Raw genomic sequence first — 24,865 nt, 5'->3', positions numbered from 1 at the left:
ACTGGAAGGGGCATGGGATGGACCGAGAGCCTGAAGGTGTGTAGGGACGGGCTGCCTTAGAGTGGCCAGAAGGTGGGAGGGACGGGGGCTTACTGGGTCTGTACTGTCTGCACTTTCCTATGTAACAGGATTGTCTCATGTACAAATGCCATTGTTGATGTCTTTTCATATTTGAAACTGGGATTTAAGGTTTGTCCTCATCTCCCTGTAAACTGATTGAAGGGTAGGGTTTGGGGCCTGGCGTTGCTGCTCCTCTCCCTTGTAAAATTGCTGTTGTATACAGCTGTAAATGTTAACTGTTTTTCTGTAACCTCTTTTGTAATTGTTTAATAAAATAAAAAAAACAGGAATGTCCAAAGTTCTGCTCATCAAAGAGCCAGCTCGGAGCTGTCATATACTATACACTGTCATATACTATACACATTTAACTGAAAGATGACTTGGTGATGGGGTACCAGCCTTTGTGGAGTTATTTCAGTTTTCTCTTCTGCAAGGAATCTAGAACTAGGGGACATATTTTAAACACAAGGGGTCACCCATTTGAGACAGAGATGAGGACACACTTCTTTCTCTCAAAGGGTTGAGCATCTTTGGAATTCCCTTTTATTAAAGGTAGTAGATATAGAATCTTTAGAATTTAAGGCAGAAGTACATTGTGGATTTGATTACTAGGGGGATGAAGATTGTCTGGAATATGTAGAGGCATGGAGCTGAGGGCAAAATCAGATCAGCTGTGATTTTATTGAATGGTAGATGAGGCTCGAAGATCCCAGTGGCCTACTCCTGTTTCTTCTTATCTTTGTATATGAAACTTGCCTCGAGTATTACTCAAAATAATGAATATGCTGTTGTTCAATTGTTTGCCCTACTTAAGCGGACATATTCCTCCGTAATCTACCTCATAGCCCAGGTTGGAACCTCTTCTTGCCACAGTTTGATTTTTATTTACCCCCGACTTCTTTTTGCCTCCTTCCTCAAAGGAAATGATCTAAGGGTTTATCAAAAAGTCAGTTGCCGAGTGTTTTTCAAATTACCTAAAACAGCCGTACAACTGCGCATTGTGTCTTGGGGGAAACAAATTCTCAAAGTAAAGCCAGAGTCTGACCAGACCAAAGGATCATCCAGGATCTAATTTGAAGCTCGGAACAATATAATTTTGCCTAAAATGTCAAATCAAATCAATTTTCCACTGATTCTTGCAAGTGAAAAAGCAGAATGATCACTAGATGACATGTATTTAAAGTTTTGACAAGAGGTATCAAGTGGGGATTTTGGCAGTGGGGTGGGGAATAGGTGGGTGGTGAGGAAGACGACAATGAGAGAACAAATACTTTTTTAAAAATTCAGTTAGTGTTGTGACCTGGAATTCACTATCCACAATGGTGGCAGATGTGGAAGTGACCAATTATTTCAAATGGAAATTGCATTTGGAGGCTCTTGAAGGACGTAAACTTGCTGGGCTATGTGATACAGCAAGATAATGAGCCTGACTGAATGCTCTACACAGTGTTAGTAGAGTCTGGACAGGCCAAAAGGCTTCCTTCTAGTCTGTAATGACTATAATTGCACCATTCATGTTCTTTGTTCTTAGATTTCAAGTTCAAGTTAACTTGAATGATATCCTTTCTAACTGTGACAACGGTAAACTATCCCTCTTTGCCCTTCTTGACCTGTCTGGCACCCTCAACAGGGGTGACCACCAATCCTGTCTCAATGTCTCTTCACTGCCATTCAACTGAGCGAAGCTATTAACCTACTCAAAAACTGAAACTTATGTCATCATCACAGCTTACTTTCTTACCTAGCTTTGTATCAGCAGCAAACATAATTACGATATTTAACTCCTTCACCCAAGTCATGAATGCTCCCAACAGTGATCTTAGCACTGCTTCACTAGTAAGTCTGCCAACCTCTAAATGACCCAGTTATTTCTTCTGATCTTTGCCCTTTACCAAACCTGTATCCACACCAATATATTTCGCCAACCAAATTATGGACCAGCAATGGCAGGAGGTTCTATGTGTAATTTGGGATAAAGCGCAGAAATTCATCTCCAGGAAGAAGGGAGTATGAGGCAGTCAAGGACAGAAGGGAAGAAGGGAAGTCAAGGACAGCATAAAAGAAAAAGCAGACAGTGTGGTGAAAAATTAATGGGAAGCCAGAGTATTGGGAAGCCTTTAAAAACTAGCAGAGGATAACTAAAAAATAAATAAGGGGGTAGAAGATGAAATATAAGATTAAGCTAGCTACTAATACAAAAGAAAATTGCAAGAGTTTTTTTTAAGACATGTTAAAGGTAGGAGAGGGGCAAGAATGGACTTCCGGAAAATGAAACTGGAGAAGTAATAGTAAGGAACAAAAAACGGTGGAGGAACCGCATAGATATATTGTACCAGTCTTCACAGTGCAAGACAGCAGTATCTTGAACAGAGTCAGGGGGCAGAGATGAGTGTAGTGGCCACCAATGAGGAGATGATACTGGGAAAATTGAAAGGTCTGACGGTGGACAAATCACCTGGATCAGATGAACTATACCCTCGAGTTCTGAACACAACTAATCAAATTACAGTACCGATCTGGAAGGTGGAACTCAGGGCATTGTTGCTAAGTTTGCAGAGATACAAAGATTGGTGGAGGGATAGCTAGTGTTGAAGAAGCAGGGCGAATGCAGAAGGTCTTTGGCTTGAAGAATGAACAAAGATGGAATATGATGTGCGAAAATGAGACTATGGACTTTAGTAGGAAGGATATAGGCACAGACTATTTTCTAAATGGGAAAGGCTTCAGAAATCTGAAGAACAAAGGGACTTTGGAGTCCTAGTTCAGGATTCTCTTAAGATTGCCACTATTAGACTTCTTGTTCCCATGAAGTCTACAGTAGGTAAATGGACATGTAAGGGCCACAGTCTGACATGGGGGCATGAGGGATTTGGAGTGGTGTGTGCAGGGCAAATCCTGGCATGAGGTGCTAATGGATGGAGCTTGGAAAGTGTCCACTTGCTTTTATCGTCACTAGGATGATGTCACTAAGCATCAAATTGGACCTTTTTAAAATTCAACACCCAGAAGTCTGGTCTCCCAACCTTTCTTTACACACACCTGCACTGCAGGCATTTTCTCCAAAAGGCAGGGATCCCAAGAAATTCCCAGTTTTCACTACCTGTTCAGACAAAAAGAAAATCCTGGCCTTCAAGCCCAGGTTTGGTCACTATGACCAAGTTATCGTCCTTCTTAAACAGTGGCACCACATTTGCCAACCTCTAGTCTTCCGGCACCTCACCTGTGACTGTTCGATGATACAAATATCTCAGCAAGAGAACCAGCAATCACTTCTCTAGCTTCCCAAAGAGTTCTCGGGTACACCTGATCAGGTCCTGGGGATTTATCCACCTTTAACCATTGCGAGACATCCAGCACTTCCTCCTCTGTAATCTGGACATTTTGCAAGATGTCACCATCTATTTCCCTACAGTCTATATTTCTATGTTTGCCTTTATTGCTATTTGTGTCAGATAAAAATGCTTGAACTTTAACTTTTTGAACATTTTCCCTTGTTTGGTCTGAGATGCCTTCACCAAGCCAATTGCTTACAGAAGTATTTAACTTTTCTTATCTTCAACCCATCACCTTACAGTTAATTAAATAGACATTAAACTTACATAATTCAGTACCACAGAACATACAAGACTAGCATAAGATCTCTTATGGGAACTGTTTGCTTTCCCCAAGTATATATTGAGGTATAACAGTCGATCCAAGCAAAAGCCTGGTAGATTTCTGGTTGCTCATGTCATCTTCCCTGTCAAGTATTGGTTTTACAGGTTTACTTGGAGACGATGGGAATCTTATTGCCTTCCTCTTCTGTGCTGGATCATTCCAGAAACTACTGGCTATTGTATTTAGAAATTAAGTTAATGTAACATCTGTACCTTGTTCTTGCCATCACATTGTTCTTTTTTGGCTGCTGATTGACAGGGCTTCCAACAGTGCCATTCTTCAGTGACCCCTTCCTGGCTAGCTCTCGCTGCTTCTCTGTAAACAGACAAATTAAACACTTATATTCCCTCGAAGGCTCTCAGTATTAACATTTTTCCAGTAACACAAATATTGGCTCCAAAATATTTGAAGAGCTTAAAATTACTTTACATAAATTTATTTAAATGTACAAGAAATTTTACACTCAATCATCGAGAAGAACTCAACTCAGGAAAAAAGTGAATCAGGTATCTTCTATTTTTCAAAATTTATGTTTTGGATAAGTTTTTGTAAAGTTCAATAGTCACATTTGTATTAAAACTGAAATAAAAAATAAATCTGTAAATACCCTTTTCAAAAAGTAAAACATTTTTAATTCAGATAAATGCGAGGTGCTGCATTTTGGGAAAGTAAATCATAGCAGGACTTATACACTTAATGCTAAGGTCCTACGAAGTGTTGCTGAACAAAGGGTGCGGTTCATAGCTCCTTGAAAGTGGAGTCACAGGTAGATAGGATAATGAAGGCGGCATTTGGTATGCTTTCCTTTACTGGTCAGAGTATTGAGTACAGGAGTTGGGAGGTCATATTGCGACTGTACAGGACATTGGTTAGGCCACTGTTGGAATATTGTGGTCTCCTTCCTATCGGAAAGATGTTGTGAAACTTGAAAGGGTTCAGAAAAGATTTACAATGATGTTGCCAGGGTTGGAGGATTTGAGCAACAGGGAGAGGCTGAACAGACTGGGGCTGTTTTCCCTAGTGCGTCGGAGTTTGAGAGGTGACCGTAGAGAGATTTACAAAATTATGAGGCGCATGGATAGAGTAAATAGGCAAAGCCTTTTCTCTGGGGTCTGGGAGTCCAGAATAGAGGGCATAGGTTTAGGGTGAGAGGGGAAAGATATGAGAGAGATCTAAGGGGCAACTTTTTCACACAGAGGGTGGTATGTGTATGGAATGAGTTACCAGAGGAAGTGGTGGAGGCTGGTACAATTGCAACATTTAAGAGGCATCTGGATGGGTACACGAATAGGAAGGGTTTGGAGGGATATTGGCCAGTTGCTGGCAGGTGGGACTAGATTGGGTTGGGATATCTGGTTGGCATGGACAGGTTGTACCAAAGGGTCTGTTTCCATGCTGTACATCTCTATGACTGCCTTTAATGGCGCCATTTTAGATACAAGTACATAGGTACAAAACCTGGATACAAAAGAGGAATAAAAGAAAAAGTAGTAGCATTAGAGTCCAAAAATATAAGTTTGAAATATGACAGTTGTAAAAGGATAGACATTACAGTCCAGTAAAAAATTTCAAGTAGCAATAGCTCAGCACTCAGTCTAATTGCTTGTGCCAGGTCCTAATCCAACAACTGTCCTACTCTTCTCCAAGCCTCCAGTCTGCTTCACACCAGCAGTCAGCTGCCCCAAGTTGTGCTGCTCCGGGACTCGCTGCCTCTCACACAAACATCCTACCACTATGCCAATTTTGGATCTGTCATGCCAAGTTACCAGAGATCCCATGTGTTTCTACCTTTGGTATTGGTTTCCAAGAGAGACCTTGTTAAAGGTTACCACAACCCGATCCCCACCTCATAAAATGCAAACAAATATTTGTTAGGCATAACCTCGAATTGAATGCTAATGCATCCAAAGTGGCAAAGATTATTGGGAAACTAAAGGCTTGGAAATCTTTATAATTTTATTCATGGATTTCTATTGATCTATAAAGATGGGTAAGATAGATTTCAAGAGTAAAGTTGCTCAGAATATAAAAACAGGTAGCAAAAGATTTTAGAAATATTGAAGATGAAAAAGAATGGCTAACGTATACATTAGTTTTTTTAAGAGGATGAGAAGGCAGATTTAACAATGGAAAATGAGGAAATGACCGAGGTGTTGAACTCGTATTTTGTATCATTCTTCACAGTGGAAGACACAAATAAGACAATAATCGATGACAAGGAGGCTATGGCAGACAATGTCCTAGAAAAGATCATTATCACTAAAGAGATAGTGTTGATCAAGCTAGTGGGGCTAAAGGGAGATAAGTCTCCTAGCCCTGATGGAATGTATCCCAGGGTACTAGAAGGGATGGTGGGGAAAATAGCTTGTAGTAGTTTACCAAAATTTGCTGGACTCTGGGGTGGTTCTGGCTGATTGGAAATTAGCAAATGCGATGTCACTGATTAAAAGAGAGGGTAGACAAAAGGCAGGTAATTAGAAATTAGCATAACTTCTGAAGTGGGGAAAACATTTGAATCTGTAATCAAGGAAGAAATAGCAAGACATCTAGATAGAAAACTGTGCTATTGGGCAGATGCAGCAGGGGTTCATGAAAGGCAGGTCATAATTAACTAATTTACTGGAATTCTTCGAGGAAATCATGAGCATGGTGAACTGCGGGGAATCAGTGGATGTGGTATTTCTGGATTTCCAGAAGGCATTTGACAAAGTGCTGCACAAAAGACTGCTACAAAAGATGAAGGTGCACAGCAGTACAGGTAATGTATTGGCATGAATAGAGGACCGGTTACCTAACAGAAAGCAAAGGTGTTAAAAATGGGTGCTTTTTTGGTTGGCGATCAGTGGCTAGTGTTATGGCTCAGGGATAGCTGCTGGGGCAGCAAATGTTTACAATTTACATAGATGCTTTGGAGTTGGGGACCAAGTTTAGTGTCTCAAAGTTGGCAGATGACACGAAGATGAATGGTAGAGTTAGTAGGCAGAGGACACAAAGTCTGCAGAGGGATATAGGTAGGTTAAATGAGTGGGCAAGGGCCTGGCAGAGGAAGTACAATGTTAGTAAATATGAGGTCATCCATTTTGGTAGGAACAACAACAAAATAAACAATTTTTTAAAATCATGAAAAGTTGCACATGTTGCTGTGCAGAGGGACCTGGGTGCCCTTGTGCATGAATCACAATAAATTGGTTTGCAGATGCAACAAGCAATTAGGAAGGCAAACGGAATATTGTCCTTCATTGTTAGAGGGATGGAGTTTAAAAACAGAGAGGTAATGCTGCCACTGCATAGGGTGATGGTGAGTCACACCTGGAGTACTGTGTAGAGTTATGGTCTCCTTACTCGAGAAAGGATGTACTGACACTGCACAGGAGATTCACTAGGTTAAGTCTGGAGTTCACAGGGCTGGCGAATAAGGAGAGATCGAGTAGACAGCGACTATATTAATTGGAATTTAGAAGAATGTAGGGGCATCTTATAGAAATATAGAAAAATTATGAAGGGAATAGATATGATAGAAGCAGGGAGGCTGTTTCCACTGGTATATGAAACTAGTACTAGAGGACATAACCTCAAAATAAGTGGGACCAGGTTTAGAATTGAATTGAGGAAGAATTTCTTCACTCAAAAGGATTTTGAATCCATTGAATTCCCTACCCAGTGAAGCAGTTGAGCCTACTTCGTTGAATGTTTTTAAGGCAAAGATAGATATTTGAACAGTAAGAGAATTGAGGGTTAAAATGAGCGGGCGATTAAGTAGAGATGAGTCCTTGAAAAGGTCAGTCATGATCTTATTGAACGCGGAACAGGCATAAGGGGTCAGATGGCCTACTCCTGCTCCTATTACTTATGTTCTCCTTCTGACAAAATCATGCTCAATATACCGGATCAAATCTGGTCTCTCCAAGTATAGAGTAATTCTCTCCTTGCGAACTTTCTCTCATACTTTCCCTACCATTGAGAGAGACTGCGTAGACTGCAATTCCCCTAAATTTCTAACAATTAAGGGCGGCACGGTGGCTTAGTGGTTAGCACTGCTGCCTCATAGCGCCAGGGACCCAGATTCAATTCCAGCCTCGGGCGACTGTCTGTGTGGAGTTTGTCCATTCTCCTAGTGTCTGCTTGGGTTTCCTCCGGATGCTCCGGTTTCTTCCCACATTCCAAAGATGTGCAGGTCAGGTGAAATGGCCATGCTAAATTGCCCATAGTGTTAGGTGCATTAGTCAGAGGGAAATGGGTCTCGGTGGTTACTCTTTGGAGGGTCGGTGTGGACTGATTGGGCCGAAGGGCTTGTTTCCACTGTAGGGAATCCAATCTAATTCTGAAGGATCACTCTACTCAAAATGTTAACTCTGCTTTCTCTCTGCAGATGCTGCCATAGTTTCCCCTGCAACTTCTATTTTTATTGCAGTCAGATGTCCTTGCTTCTTTACTTAAATCATTTTGCAATGAAGGGTAACATAACATCTGCCTTTCCACAAGTTTGCTGCATCTGCATGCTTGATTGCAATGACTACTGTGCAAGGGCACTTAGGTCCCTTCGTACCTTAACCTGTGTTTAGCCCGACTGAAATGGACAACATAGTCATCCACCTTACACTAACATGTCATATATTTGCCCACTTGCTCAATTTGTCCAAGGGTCCAATCCCCAGTAGCTATTGACACTTAAAGTCCATTAATTCAGCTTTCCTCAGATGATAATCGAATGGCCAAGGAGCAGGAAGCGTCATGCTCCAAGGAAAATTTTTCTCCATTCTATTGCAAAAAATGGGTATTATACTTGTCTAGTACTGGGCATTCTGCACCAGTCAGCAACACAATAATTATTCATTAAAAACAGAGAATTTTAAAAATTCAAAACGACGAATTTATGACTGAATGATTTTTAGGCAAATCATCACAATCATCATGGGACAGCAATGACAATTTCCTTGAAACTCAATTACCTCTGGAGTAAGACTACGAAAACCAATATACAATTTAATGATTTTATAAAATCAATAAGCAGTAAAGACTGCTGCGATCTCCCAACTGTGAATCATTTATTGATTCCTTTAAGTATTATCTCCATTACACTTAAAATACTCTTGTTTTAATATTACATGGGGTGTTTTGAAGTCAATGTTAAATGCCGCTATCTTCTCCTACTTCAGGCTTCTTCCATTTACTTGGGGTCGTTAGAATTGAAGGAGTTTGCTTACATTTTGTACGGGAAATATATCCATTATTTTGTTCTTTATTAAAAATGATATTTAACTAACTTGTCCAAAAAAGGGTGTTTAAAATATTATCAATAAACATTTGTTTTTTTCTTGCATTCAAATAATTTTGAGAGGTAAAACAATTCAGCAGAAGAGTCTATTCACAGTTCTTCAATTATTGTAAATGGTTAGGCATTGATATTAGCTAAGTGTATCTTGGAGTCTGTCAAAGCCTTCCCACCTTCCACAGGCCTCATTCCTGATAGAAATTTAGATGTCCAACATTTCTCATTGTGATGTCACAGTTATGCCATAGGAGCTAATATACTGCAAAAATGCAGAAGTTACATTATTTCTTGTCTCACTTTATAATTTCCTTGGACCTGTTTGCAGATTTTGAGCATTAAAATTTCTTGTATGACCACGAGTACTGAGACTCAAAAATAGTGGCAGCTGATCAATAACAAAAGTGATTTTAAACAATCTATGGCAATAATTACTTGAAATAGTTCATTTTATATATCTTAAGAGTTGTGGAAAAGAAAAACTGGCAATGTTTATGATGATTTAAAAACTTTTGGCTTAACATTTATAAGACAAGTTCATTCGAGATGAATCTGTGACACTGACAGTGCTGACTGGTTTTATTTCAAAATAACCACGTTTCTCTTTACCTTCTACGTCCCTAAGTAATTGACAATGTTGTTAACACGAATAAAATCAATAGACAACAACAAACAAAAACTGCAGTGAGTCCTGAACATTGGGGAAATGAAGCAATGATGACTGAGCTGCATTAGCTAAAAGCACAGTCAAATTCAGAGTCAGTTCCAGCCTGTATTCTTAAAGCGTGTGGATTAACTATTCATTTATTTTTAAGCTTGCCCACAACACGTTAAAATTATAGATGCAAACTGAGAAACTGAAGAAAGTTAAACGATGATAATTAATCGTATTCAAAAAAGGCAACAAACTGCATGGTTAAGTTTTTCTTTGTTCCTGTGTTTTTTAAAGTGATGGAAGCAGAGTCTTTGCATATTTTTAAAACAGATGGTGAGATTGTTGGTTAGCAAAAGGTGAAAGATGATCAGGGAGACGTGGGAATGTGAATTTGAGGTTACAATCAGATCAGCAAAGATAATACTAGAATGATGGAGTAGGCCTAGGGGACTGATGGGCCGACTCCTGCTCCTTGTGTGGACAGGTTTAGTGCTATCAGATTCAGTGGATCAACCAATTGTTTTTCAAGATTGCTCAGTGGTGTCCTGAGCAAAAATAAATGCAAGGACTAAACGCTGAGAAATATTAATGTATTTGCACTTGGATTTACTCATGTAATAACCAGACAGCTTTCCAATATACCACATTTTGTTAAGAGAAGAAAAACAGATAAAGTGCAAAAATAACATCGCTATTACAGAAAGAGGGACAACTCTGGCAATTTAATGTTCTAGGGTATGGATGCTATAAAAAGAATAGAAAGGGAGGCAAGAGCGGAGGGGGAGTCATGTTGTTCCTAATCAAAAACATTACAGCTATACTTCAATAGGATATTAATAGAGGATCATCCAATGAAGCTGTATGGGTGGGACTGAGAAATAAGAAAGGGATGTTCACCTTGACGGCCCCCTAATATCAGAGGGAGCTTCAGCAAACATGCCGGAAGATCTCAGATATCTCTAAGAAAAAGAGAATTGTAATGATAAGGGGAGTTTAACTTTCCAAACATAGACTGGGACTGTCATCGTGTTAAGGGCAGGAATTTGTTAAGTGCATTCAAGAGCTTCTTATTCAATATCTCGATGTACCTACTAGGGAAGGAGCAATACTCAACTTTCTATTGGGAAATAGGTGACTGAGGCGTTAGTGGAGGAGCACTTTGGGACCAGTGATCATAATCTATTAGCTTTAAAATAGTAATTGGAAAAGATAGGCCTGGTCTAAAAACTTCTAAATTGGAGCAAGGACAATTTTGATGGTATTGTTTCATATATTGCATCAGCTGCATGATACTATAATATTCTTTTATTGTAACCTCTGCATCTTATGATCCTGCTCCAGATGAAGGAGCAGTGCTCCAAAAGCTAGTAATTCCAAATAAACCTGTTCGTCTATAACCTGGTGTTGCGTGATTTTAAACTTTGATGGTAATAGTCAGGAGCTCTCAAATTGATTAGGAGAGGCTGTTCATAAGAAAAGGGATGACAGGCAAGTGGGAGGCTTTCAAAAATGAGATAACTCGAGTTCAGAGACACAATGTTCCACTCAGTGTGAAAGGCAAGGCTGGTAGGTTTAGGGAATACTGGATGACTGGAGATATTGAGGCTTAGTCAAGAAAGAGGTGGCAAATGTCAGGTTTAGACAGTTGGGATCAGGTGAATCTCTGGAGGAGTATTTGGAGAGGGGGGGGGTTAGATTTGAATACATTTAACAGGCGATCAGGAGGGCAAAAAGAGATGATATAGCTTTGGCAAATAAGATTAAGGAGAATCCAAAGAGATTCTAAAAATATATTAAGGGCAAAGATTAGGTAGAGAGAAAATAGTGCCTTTAAAGATCAACATTTACGGTGGAGAACGACATGGAAGTTACGAAGCTTGGGGGAAAAAAACAATAATGTATTGAAAATAATTCATATTACAGAAGAGGTGGTGCTGGAGCCTTAAAATGCATAAAGGTAGATAAGTCCCCAAGACCTGATCAGGTGTATCCCAGAGTATTGTGGGAAGCCAGGGAATAGCTTGTGGTACCTCTTCCAAAGAAATTTGTATCACCTGTAGCCATAGGTGAGGTGCTGGAAGATTGAAAGTTGACTAATGTTGTGCTATTACTTAAAAGAAGGCTGCACGGCATTCATCCACAAACTCCATCAACAGACACATCGACTTGGACCCAATATACCAATCACTACAGCGGACAGCTGAAACTGACACCCGGAAGCGGCAAGGACAGACCACTATAAATGCCGGAAGAAACATCAAAGAAGCGCTTCGCAGGAGGCTCCAGAGCACTGATGATGTCTCCTAGCCAGGGGACGAAACGTTTGCAACAAAAACTTCCAGCTCGGCGAACAGAACCACTACAACAAGCACCCGAGCTACAAATCTTCGCACAAACTTTGATCAGGGAACTATAGACAAATTAGCAAGAGGTCAGTGGTGGGTATGTTGTTGGACAGGATTTACATGAATTTGTAAGGTAAGAACTGATTAGGAACAGTCAGCATGGCTTTGTATGTGGAAAAGAGTTGAATTTTTGAAGAGGGGATAAAGAAGGCAGAGTGGTGGACATTCTCTACATGGACTTTAGCAAGGCCTGTGACATTGGTGGTTTAATGGACAAGATCTTGATCAGACCAAGGTATGGCAGATAGAGTTAACTTAGATAAACATGAGGTGTTACATTTTGGTAAGCCAGAGTAGGACTTACACAGTTAATGGTAGGCCCCTGGAGAATAATGTCAAACAGAGACCTATGGGTGCAGATATATAGTTCTTGCAAATCGAGTCACAGGTAGGCAGAATGGCGAAAAAACCATTTGGCACACTTCCCTTCAATGGTCAGAGCATTGAGTATAGGAGTTGGAATGTCATGTTGAGGCTTCAGCAATATAAAAATCTGCTTATCGTTGATTTGACTGATTATTACGTGCTGCCCCAAACTTCCATGCCATTTGCATACCTTTGCAATCTCAAAGTGTTATCTGCACACAGATATCTACTCACCCAAAATATAGGGCAAATCATCCATAAAATAAATTATCTATATCACAGCTGGACACATGACAGAGCAATTTTTTTGTTTAGTTCACCCTTTTCATTTAACACTCATTATAGAAACATACACAATAAGGTAAAATGTGTTTCCAGTAGTTTATAATTCAGAATTAAGTATCAAATTGGATATGGTGTTAGGAAATTATTGATGCACTAATAACTGAAGTGACTGATAAGTTTGTTCCATAGGAAATGTCAATTGAAACTAGATCCTCATCTACTCTTAAAGGGCATCAATTATCACATTTTAATCTCTCATTTTGTCCCCCCTGTACATTACTTGTTTTGTGGCAGGAGGGTTAGTATTTTTCAGAGTTACTATGCCTGCTTCAAAAGCAGTTGCTTAGCTTTTTTAAAACCGGAATTACCCTGACGTCACCTGAGTCAAATCAGTGATTATGCACTATATTAATGAGAATTAGCTGTCAGCATTTTGTTTCAGTGACTAGGAAAAACTCAGCCTTTCTCATGCTCCAGATTGGAACTGATTGAAATTCAGTTCTCAACATTTCAGCATGGCAGATTATATTTTTCAAATCCACGAAAGTGATTATTTGATTAGGGATAATTTGACATCAGAAGGCTTTTGTGTCAATGGCAACGTTATGGAAACTGTAGTTAAGAGGTGATATTTTATTTTGCCTGAACTCCAAAAGAAATTGGTTATCATATTCTGATTGTGTAAACCTGAGAGAGATAACCACTCCAAGAAGACTTGGATGTCAAAACATTATTTTCTTAAATTAGCATAATTGTTTAGCAGTGTAAAATAAGAATATGTGACTGCGAGCAAGTACTTTTCATTTCTATCCAGGAGTTAATTACACAAGACGAAGATGGCAATCCACAGCAATATGGAAGGTGGGGGTGTTGGATAGACCACACATTGCAAAAGGCAACAACATGTAACAGAGAGACATGGAGACAAAAGGCAAGACATACACACAGAGAGGCACATGGTAGAAGTGGGTCGGGGTGGTGGGGTACAATCAGAGAGTGTGAGGCCTGAGGAGTCACCATGGCCAGGATACACTAACGGATGGACTCCCCCCTCCGTGAGCTTTGAAACTCCATGATCATGACCATGAATTTTAGGTCAAAAACCTACATTTTATGGAAAACACAGTCTCTCATTATGATGGCCAACTAACAGGGAAAGATAATTATCCCCTATCTTTGTCCCTTTGACTTTAGCCCATCTGCCCTTCTTAAGGAATATTGCGTACTTCCACACATTCAGCCCACTGGGATTGCTCTGCCATTCAATGAGATTATGCTTGACCTGATAATCCTCAACTCTACTTTCCTGCCTTGCACCCATAAGCTTGAATTACCTTACTGGTAAAGAATCTGTCTATCTTGAATATAATTAATGAATTGACAGACTTTTGCAATTTAAGGGTTCCACGAATTCATTTCCATTAACGAGATAAAAAAAATCCTCATCACTGTCTTAACTGGGAACCCCGTAACTCAGGTCACCTGGTCCTAGAGTCTCCATAAGGAGAAATAAACTTTCTGCATTTGGCCCTTAAAAATCTTTCATGCTTCAATTTACTCTCTCCTGTGATGACAGATGCCTTTGAGGGGGATAGGTTTTATCCTAATTCTCTTGAAAAGGCATGTTGCAAACCTGGTGATAAGATGTCTCCTCCATGGAAAGCAGGATAAATAACTTTGGGATTTTTAAAATTAAACATAAGTAGTTGTGAGTAGACCCAGGGTTTTAGCTTTTGCTTTCAATTGTTGAGTTGGGGTTTTTGCAGTTGAAGTTGCCAGGTGCTGTTCTCTCTGTTGCTGCAAAAATCTCGAATTCTCTCTCTGCTGCTAGATTTCTTCTGCTTCTCCTATCTGAAGGAGATGGCAAGTGAGGGAAATCTGTTTTGCTAAATTCCCTTTGCCAAAGGTGTGTTTTTGGGATGCTGATATATTGGAACAGTTAATGAGTAGTACTTAACATATTATTTTGTTAAGTGTGTTGATAGAGGTAAAGTTATGTTACTTTTGTTTGTATTTTTACTGTGGTGTAGGAATAAACAAAGTGCGTTTTGCTTCAAGTCTAGTAGACCAACTGAATCCATCTGGAATGCAGCACTTTACACTTGCCTTTAAATAAAAGTTAGGGTTAGGCTATCTTCTTGATATGTTTTGCAAGTGTCTGGTCCATAACAGCTTTGGGCTCTGTCAGGATCAAAATCTCTAATTCCAGGTTGAATTTAGGATTACTGGATTCAAAGACATTCTCTTTGCATTCGGTTGGTTTAAATAAGGTGTGCCTGGTGTAATGAGGGCTCTTTCAGTGGCTAAGAGTTTCCTGGGTGTGGAAGAAGTTACTTGGGATGGTTTAGAGAAGGTGAGTAAGGCAATGCTTTCAGAATTGGCAGACAAGCTGGAGTTGAGGTTGTTTGTACCAGTGAGGAGAGAGGAGATGATTGCAGCAGTAGCTCAGCATTTGTAATTGCCAAAAATGCAATCAGAATCACTGAAAAGGCTAAACTACAACTGCAAACAAAACAACTTGAATATGAAAAGAAATTGCAACAGTTTGAGTTACAATTGAAAGCAGAAGGGAAAAAAAGAAAGAAAGAATAGCTCTGGCAGAAGAAAGCGATAATGTGGAGGTGCCAATGTTAGACTAGGGTGGACAAAGTTAAAAATCACAACACTAGGTTATAATCCCAACAGGTTTACTTGGGAGTACACTGTTGGAGCTCTCATGCTTCACCAGATGAAGGGAGAAAGAGAGATCTTGTGAACTTTTGAAATTGGAACTGAAAAGTGAAAGCCGACTTAAAATTAAGGAGTTTAAAAATGCACTTTCTGAAGTTGTGAGAACTCATCTGGAAGAGCAGAGAGTTAAAACTGCAAGATTGGCAGATGATTTATGAATCAATTCAGTCAAGGTTTGGCTTTTGACATAAATTTCAATTGGTGAGGGTTAGAAATTAGGGTAAAAGAGTAACCCTCAGGTGGTACAGGAAAAGGAGAAATCATCGAAGAGAATATAGTATGTTCACCACAGGTTAAAAATGAAACGCAGAAGATAAATTTTAAAAACGCAGGTGTTTTCACTGCAATAAGGTAGGACATGTGAAGTTGTCGTGTTGGTGGTTTGAAAAAAATCACTGGGAAGATGGATGATCCACTGTGTTTTGTTAAAGTGGCAAAGAGAAACAGAGTCTGGTCAGGTGTTGTTTGGTAAGAAGGTGCCAGATCTCTAAATAATGTACTTGCGTGGGTTAAATTTACTTTTGGGTGCCAAGAGAAACAGATAAAGAAAGTAAGATTTTAAGGGATGTGGGAGCAAGTCAACCTTGGAGAGAGGGAGGAGATGTGTAATTCAGAACAAGTGTTGCTAGAAAAGGTGGTAATATGTGGAATTCATGGTGAGAATAGACTTCCATTACATAAAGGTGAGGCTGGCGAGTCTGATAAAAGTGGTGAAGTGGTGGTAGGAGTAATAGAGAAATTCTCAGTTCTGGTAATACAGTTTATTCTTGGTAATGATATAGCTGGATCATAGGTGGGAGTGATGCCTACTGTAGTTGAAAATCAGACAACTGAGGTGTTACAGGAAGTATATCCTGAGATTTATCCTGACTGCACGGTAACAAGAACACAAAACCCTAGGTTGAAACAGGAGGAGAAATCAAGGAGTAAAGAGAAGGAAGTTGAAGTTCAGTTATCAGAAACTATGCTTGATCAAATAGTTGAGAAAAAACAAGAACAATTGGATGTTTTTAGCTGAAACTTTAGCTGAGTTACAACAGAAAGATGACAAATTTAATGTTGTATCAAAAACATACACAGAAGAATCAGTGTATCCTAGAATGTTACTCCCTTAAAAAAGTGAAGTCTTGATGAGGAAATGGAGACCATCACATATTCAGGCACATGAAAATTGGGCAAAGTTCATCAAGTAATATTGCCACTTGGGTACAGAAATTAAGTGTTGAGGGTAGAAGATCATATGGGAGCAAGGAAAACTCAACCCAATTACAAAAACATTTTTATTGGCCTGGGACTGCATAAAGATGTGGCTGAGTTTTGCTGGACCCATGTCATGTAATAGGAACACCTCAGGCAGCAATAAAACTAGCACCCTCAAACCTTCCAGCATTTGAGGAACCTTTTACACTAGTCTTAATTGGTCATGCATGTCCTCTCCCTAAAACAAAACCTGGGAATTAGTATTTATTGACCATAATAAATGTGTCTACTAGATTTCCAGGTGCCATTCCACTGCGATGAATCTTCACGAAAAGGACTATAGAAGAGTTACTCAATTTTTTTTTAAGCAAGATACAGGCTACCCACAGAAATATATTGGCTCAAGGATCAAATTTTACATCAAAGTTATTCAAGGAAATTACGAATAGCTTAGAAATAAAACAATTCAAATCCACTAAGTACAGTCCAGAATGGCAGGGAATATTAGAATGGTAGCATCGAACTTTAAAAACAATATTGGAGCTCAACAGTCAATATTTCCAGAGGATTGGGGTGAAGGAATTCCATTTGTATTGTTTGCAGTTAGGGATGTATTTAAATGAATCAACTAAATTCAGTCCATTTGAATTAGTTTTTGGACATGAGATGACAGGACCACTTAAATTAATTAAGGAGAAATTGGTGAGTTGGAGTTCAGAGACTACATATTTAGATTGAGAGAGAAATTTTAGGGGGAGATTAAACTGAGAAGGCGAGCTGACTAGATGGCGTTTAAAAATCGCACAGCATGTGATGAAACAGAAGTATGGCAAGTGGACAAAAAATTCATAATTTCGCTAGTGGAGATGAAGTGCCAGTATTGCTACTAGTGGTAGTTTGAACCTTTAAAAGAAAGATTTAATGGGCCTTATCATATCAAAAGGAAATTGAGTGAGGTGATAAAATTGCCAGATAGAAAGAAAACTCAGTTTCATATGAAAATGCTCAAAACAGAGGGATAGGAGCAGACAGTATAGGAAAGTATTTAATTGGAGGGAGGGGGAATTACAATGCTATTCGGCAAGAACCATGCAGTTTAAATTGGGAACAGATGTTCTCAGGGAAATGCACAACAGAAATTTGGAGGCTGTTTAGGGAGTACTGGGTAGGTTTGTCTCACTGAGGCAAGGAAGGGATAGTAGGGTGAAGGAACCTTGGGTGACAAGGGATGTAAAACATCTAGTCAAGAGGAAGAAGGAAGCCTATATAGGATTGAAGAGGCAAGGATCAGACTGGGATCTAGAGGATTACAAAGTAGAGTGGAGGCTGTTGTAGGTTGCAACAATACATTGACAGATGCAGAATTGGACTGATAAGTGGCAGATGGATTTAACCTAGAAAAATGAGATTCATTTTGGATGGTCAAATTTGAATGCCGAATACAGGGTCAAAGGCAGGATTCTTGGCCGTGTGAAGAAACAGAGTGATCTTGGGGTCAATGTCCACAGTTCCCTCAAAGTTGTCAACCACATTGGAAGGGTTAAAGGAGGCACAACAAGGGCCGAAGGGCCTGTACCATGCTTTGCTGCTCTATGTTCCATGTTTAACAGCAGTGCTACCCTCCTCCTCTATGCTCAAAACAAATCCCAGAGGCAGGACGGAGTTAAGCAAATCAGCACGGTGGTCAGCATTACATATTCTTAGTGCACAGCCTGCTCCGATCCCTGCATTGCCGAAAATCCAGAGGGAGGAAGACAGGAGATGGGTGCTCATTAGTTTTGTAGTTTTGCATCAAACTGGTCCTTAGCTAATATCATAACAAAATGTTTATTTTCCAAAGAATTCCACTTGGCTTTCTCAATTGACATAAATTTTACTATTGTAGTAAATAATCAAAAATACATGCATCAGTACTTATCATGACCATCAGAAGTCTCATCAATAATCACTTATGCAGGAAAAATGGCAGCCAATTAGCTCTCAGGAAATTCTGACAAATAGCAGCTGAGAGACTAATAACTAAGGAAGCATACAGGATCAGGGAGATTATTCTGGAGCTGTACAGGACTTTAGTTAGGGCATAGCTGGAGTACGGTGTGCAGTTCTCATCACCACGCTATAGGAAGTGTCATCCCATTCCCGCCTCAGTTGAAGCAAAACACTCGACACAGCATAGTTTTACCTCCTCCACCTTTATTCCGAGCCTTGGAAGGAGAGAGAATGATCACCCATGTGCACAGGGACAGGAGTACTCGGTCTTCTATCGAACAGCAGTTTCTTAATGAATTAAATAGTCATTTACAGAGAGAAGCATCCAGATAAGGCAACATACATATTAATTGGGTGACCGTTATAATCAGTGAGTGTCAATAGTAAAGATGAAGCCATCTGCTGTTAGACAATAAATGTTCTTAACTTTGTTAACTGGCTTCATATAATGAATACTTCTCCCCTTGTTAACTGACTTTACATACTGAATGCCTCATCTTGTTAAATGACTTTACATAATGAATGCTTTTACATCTTGCCAACCCACTACCCTTGCCCCCAACACCCCATTGTTTACTGTAAGTTCTTATTTGATCAGAGCCATGCTAGCTTAACTTCTGTTCCACAAAAACTCAAAATGGAATTCTTTCCCTACCTGCTCATACCTTGTACACTTTCTCAGAACAATGTGATTACACTGGAGGGGTTGCAAAGGAGATAAACTAGCATGTTGCCTGAGATGAAGCCGTCTAGCTATGAAGGGAAGCTAGATAAGTTTGGGTTTTCTTCTTTTTGGCAGAGAAGGATAAGGGGTGATCTGATTGAAATATACAGTATGAGAGCATTGATCAGGATGGGTGCAAAGTAGCTGCTCCCTTTATTGAAGCGTCAATGACAAAGGGGCATAGTTATAAGGTGAAAGGCAAAAGGTTTAGATGGGATTTGAGGGAACTTGTTTTCATCCAGAGGGTGCTGTGAATCTGGAATGCATTGCCTCGAAGGGTAGTTGTGGCAGGAAACCTGTTTTAAAAAGCACTTGGGTGAGGACTTGAAAAGGTCACAACATTCAAGGCTATGGGCCAATTGCTCGAAAGTGGGACGAGTATAGATTGCAAGTAGTTTTTTTTTAAATTGATGCAAACTTGATGGGCTGAAGGAGCTCTTCTGTACTCCATGATTTTATGAATGTGTTAATGATCAGATAATCTGCATTTTGTGATGTTGTTTGAGGAATAAAGATTGACCAGAATACCAGGGATCGCGCTCCTAGGCTCCCTTGAAATAGTGCCTTGGGATCTTTTACAAACAGCTCTCCTTGAATCAGATTGGGTTTTGGTTCCATTTCCACTGCTCTAGAATGTCAATTTTGATTTGTGTATTCAAGCTCTGAATGAACTTGAACCCAAACCTTTGATTCAGAGACAAATGCGCTACCAACTGAGACATAATTGACAATAAAAATAACAACATCAACTTCACAGTTTCTTTCTCTGGAGCTGAAAAGCACTTATTTCAGATCATTTTGGTGTTTGTTTCATTGCTAAAATAAGGCTACTGTAGCGTCAGTCTTGAGTTCTCATCTTTACACAACTGATTTGTTCTCAGTCTGGCCTTTAACCATTTTTAGAATAATACCTGATGCAAAGCATTCCACCGTAGTTTAATGATAAACATAAATAATTTCAAGCAGCAGCCAAATCATTAGCAACTACTACAGCATAATTATGTTTCACTGAACTTGAATTTGATGAGGTCACAGTAAGTGGCCTTGGATCTCTGCAGTCAAGCAACAAAAATAATAATTTAAAATGCTCCAGCCTGACTGTAATCATAGATCATACTGTAGTGTGTCAAGAACTGTTGTAATTATTCCCTTAGCACGGCTAGTACAAATAGTAGCAATAAAACTAACTTTGATTGTTTTATTGAAAGCAACATACTGCATATTAAATTTTATGTTTTGTTGACATTTTATTTTAATGTCACAAATATCTTTGTTTGAGCAAAATGCTCTACACCACTACGTTTCTATTAGAAATGTAGGAACAGTATTAGATCTTTATGGCTGTCAAGCTTGCTCCACCTTCAAACAGATCATGGGCCTCTTTCCCAAACTATCCCTGTCTATTGTTTCCCATCTTGAACCTGCTCAATGACATTTCCCATAGCCCTTGAGGGAAAGAATTTAAAAGGATTCACTATCCAAGTGAAAATATTCTTCATCTTCTCAACCTTAAAATGGTGTACCCCTTATTTTGATTAGGCTCAGATGTTTTAATGGTGATACAGCCGTTCCTGTAGCACAGAAACCTGGACACAGGAAACTCCAAGGGGATTGGCAAGGAAATCAAAGATTAGTTGGGAAATGATCCCATGCCTAGAACTCTCAAAAACTATCAACTGAAATCAGAATTCAGAGTTCTGCTACAGTTAAGTAAATAGTTGATCAGAAAAAGTTAGATAAAAGGAGGCCATTTAGCTCTCCCTAGCTGTTCTGCCATATTTTGTGACTTATGCAGATAAACATCCACATCTCTGCTTTGCACACCCTTAAGAATAACACCCTTTACTGTATATTATCTCTTCATGTTCTTGTACCAAAATGTACAACTTCTCTGCACTGAGCTTCATCTGGCACCTATCCGGCACTCCATTAACTTGCCGATGTTCTTTTGGATATTGTCCTCCTCAGTTTAGAATGTTCCCAACTTTTGGGTTAAACAAAACTTTTAAATTGAGCCCTTCATACCAAGACTCGATGATTTACATATATATCAGGAAAAGCAAGAGCCCTAATACCACTCGTGCGAAACACCAACATAAAAAAAATTATGATTTAATTACACAGGACACTGGTGAATTTGCATCTGGAGTTCAGAATCATAGAATGCTTACAGAATAGATAAAGGCCATTCAGCCTATCGACTCTGCACCAACCCTCCAAGGAGCAACCCATCTAAACTCATAACTCCCCATCCCCATAACATGACATTTAGCATGGCTAATCCACTTAACTTGCACAATCCTGGACACAATGGGGCAATTTAGCACCTGCAGTTTCTGACGCAGGTGGGGGGGGGTAATTGTTACAGGTCGGTGGGGAGGGTGGAGTAGGTTGGAGGGAGGAAGATGGACAGGTAGTACAGGTAGAGTGTGTGCTGAGTTGGAGGGTTGAATTAGCATGGCCAAACCACCCACCATGCCCATCTTTGATCTGTGGGCAGAAACTGGACTACCCAAACGAAATTTGCACAGAGAGAACGTGCAAACTCCAAATAGACTGTCAAAGCTGGAATCAAACCCCACTCCATAGCACTGTGAGCAAGAAGTACTAGCCACTGTGCCACTATGCTGCCCTGGTACAGCATTAAGCCTTGTATTGGACACCTTGTTGAAGGGAGGTGGTAAATGTACTGGAGGGAGTTTATAGTGGGTTTACCAGACTTATTAGTCCGATGGGCCTGTTTCTTTGTTGTACTGCTCTTTCTTGTCTCAAGTTTCTATCTCCAAACTTGAGGATAAAAACAAAGTGCTGCAGAAACTCATATGGTTTGGCAGCATCTGTAGAGAGAAACAGAGGTCATGGTTCAAGTCCAATGTCACTTCTTTGGACTTTGTATTTTATTCAGATCTCCAGCAATCGCAAATGTTAGATTTTAATTAAGATGTCTGCCTTGTAAAGTATGAAGACACATTGAATCAATGTGTTGGACGCTGTATCTACACATATTCAGAACTGGCCCTTGTGTTGCAATACAAATAAATAATTATTCCCTAAGATCAGGGAAAGTTATGCTCAGATTAATTGCCATCTCTTAATCAAGACAATACGGTCAGTAGCACTTTGCTATTTCTTTGAGCAGGACAAGGTCTGGAGTGACCACCCTTGACACCAAGTCTGCATTTGAGTGCGTGCGCGACATCAAGGAGCCAAAGCAAAATTAGAGTCAATGTGACTTGGAGGAAAATTCTCTGCTGATTGGGGTCATACTTGGCAGAAGGAATGCTAACTGTGATTGTTGTTGGTCCGTCATCTCAGCTCCAAGACATTGCTAGAGGAATTCTTTTGTCAGTTTCTAGCACTATCAAAAACATCCCCTCCATCATCAAGTCAGAAGCAGGGATGTTTACTGATGATTGCACAATGTTCAGCTCTATATCCAACTTACTGAAACAGTCAGTGCCCAAATACAACAAGACCAAGATCAGGATGACAAGTGGCAAATAATAGCCATGCTGCACAAGTGTTAGGCAATGAACAAATCTAAAGAGAACTTCAGCATCATCCAATAACATTCCGTATCATTATCATCACTGAATCCTCAATTATCAACATCTTAAGAATTACCACTGACCTGAAACTTTAAAAGCAGTAAAAAATATACGGTGGCCACAAGGGCACATCAGATTTTAGGAATCCCAAAGAGTAAATCACCTCCAGGCTCTCCGAAGTATGTCCACCATTTAGAAGGCACAAATCAGAGCAGGAATGGAACACTCAGCACTTTTCTCAATGAATACAGTTTCTAAAACACTCAACCAGTATGACACCATTTGGGACAGAGCCACTGTTGATTGACATCACACTCACAAACATTTGCTCCCTCCCACTGATGTTCAGTGGCTATAGTGCATTTACAAGATCCACTACAGAAAATCACTTAGGCTCCTTAGACAGCACTTTCCAAACTCACAACCAGCACCATCTGGAAGGAGGAAAAAGTGAGGTCTGCAGATGCTGGAGATCAGAGCTGAAAATGTGTTGCTGGAAAAGCGCAGCAGGTCAGGCAGCATCCAAGGAACAGGAAATTCGACGTTTCGGGCATAAGCCCTTCATCTGGAATCTGGAAGGACACAGGCCACCTTTTCAAGGCACTTAGGGATTGCAGTACCCTGCAAAGTTCACATCCCATGAATGAAAATAAAAGGCCGTAAAGTTGCATACATTTCAACAGTGGCCCAACTTCAAAGCACATCATCTGCTGTAAAATGCTTCAGAACACCTGGAGGTTGAGGTGTATGCAACCTAAATGCATTTTTAACAAGTTAAATTAATCATGAATTAATATTCAAAAAATACTGGCATGAGAACGGAAATAAATCTCTAGTACCTGATCACGCAAAAGCAAAGCTATTTTCCAAAATTTTCTTTATTCTGGAATTTAAGCCTTTAGATTAGAAAACTATAAACATGGTTCTAAGATTTAAGACTGAGGAAACAAAACTAGTAAATTATAAACCTGCTTAGTTTAACAACGATGTTAGAAAATTGTAACAACCAATAACTAATGGCAAAGTGATTGAGTCCCAAAGAAATACACAAGCTGCTTAGACACTACTCGTGGATTTGCAAAGGGAAGGTCATAACTAATTAACCCAATTACGTTTTTTGAGGAAGCAATGAAAATAGGTAAGGTTATACTTGTAAAGCTTATAGAGATATCAAATTGGATTTGATAATGCTTCATGAGACTGTTAGCAAAAAATGACAGTAAATTATAAGCTAGCATGAGAAGTTTTTTCTTTTTTTCTATTTTCTTTTGGATGGGGTGGGAGTGTTGCTGATAGGGCTAGCACTTGTTATGTGCATGAGCAGCTTTGAGTTAATACATAATGATTCCCAAGATTAAAAATAATATATTCTTGATTGAATGTGAGTTACTATTGGCATAGGTGTCTATGCTGGAGCCTCAACTACTCAGTGTATTTATTTACTACTTAAATAACACAAGTATGTATGATCCCAAATTGGCAGATTATACATAAAGATTAAAGTTATAACAGATAGCATAGACAAGAGGACAAAAATAATAGAAGACAGTAAAAGACTAAGGAGAAGGGACAAAATTGTCATAGATGGATTTCAAGCCTCAAGTTACCCATGTTAGACTAAAAGTAATAGTATAGATCAGAGTGCATATATGATGTTATAGAGGTTTACGGCACAGAAACAGGCCTGTTGGCCAACTTGTCCATGCTGCCCAGTTTTCACAATTAAACTAGTCCTATTTACCTGCGTTTGGTCCACATCCCACTATACCCACCCATCCATGTACCTGTCTAAATGTTTCTTAAGTGACAAAATATTACTTGCTTCTACCATTACCGCTGGCAGCCCGTTACAGACATTTATCACTCTGTGACCCCTCTGGACCCTTCTGTATCTCTCTCCCCTCACGTTAAACCTATGCCCTCTAGTTTTAGACTCCCCTACCATGGGGAAAATCTGTTGGTTATCTACTTTATCTA

The 24,865-nt window shown here is 39.6% G+C and overlaps 1 protein-coding gene across 1 annotated transcript in view; it reads right to left on the bottom strand.

Annotated features, from left to right (window-relative positions):
• Positions 1-24,865, bottom strand: part of fam219aa (family with sequence similarity 219 member Aa) — an 82,415-nt gene that overhangs the window by 15,613 nt on the left and 41,937 nt on the right. The window contains exon 3 of the mRNA XM_060829366.1: positions 3,930-4,032. Within this exon, the coding sequence (XP_060685349.1) occupies positions 3,930-4,032 (103 nt within the window). The remainder of the gene's footprint in view (positions 1-3,929; positions 4,033-24,865) is intronic.

Source organism: Hemiscyllium ocellatum, chromosome 1, assembly GCF_020745735.1.
Source record: "Hemiscyllium ocellatum isolate sHemOce1 chromosome 1, sHemOce1.pat.X.cur, whole genome shotgun sequence".
NCBI lineage: Eukaryota > Metazoa > Chordata > Chondrichthyes > Orectolobiformes > Hemiscylliidae > Hemiscyllium > Hemiscyllium ocellatum.
This window is presented reverse-complemented; position numbering and strand designations above follow the sequence as displayed.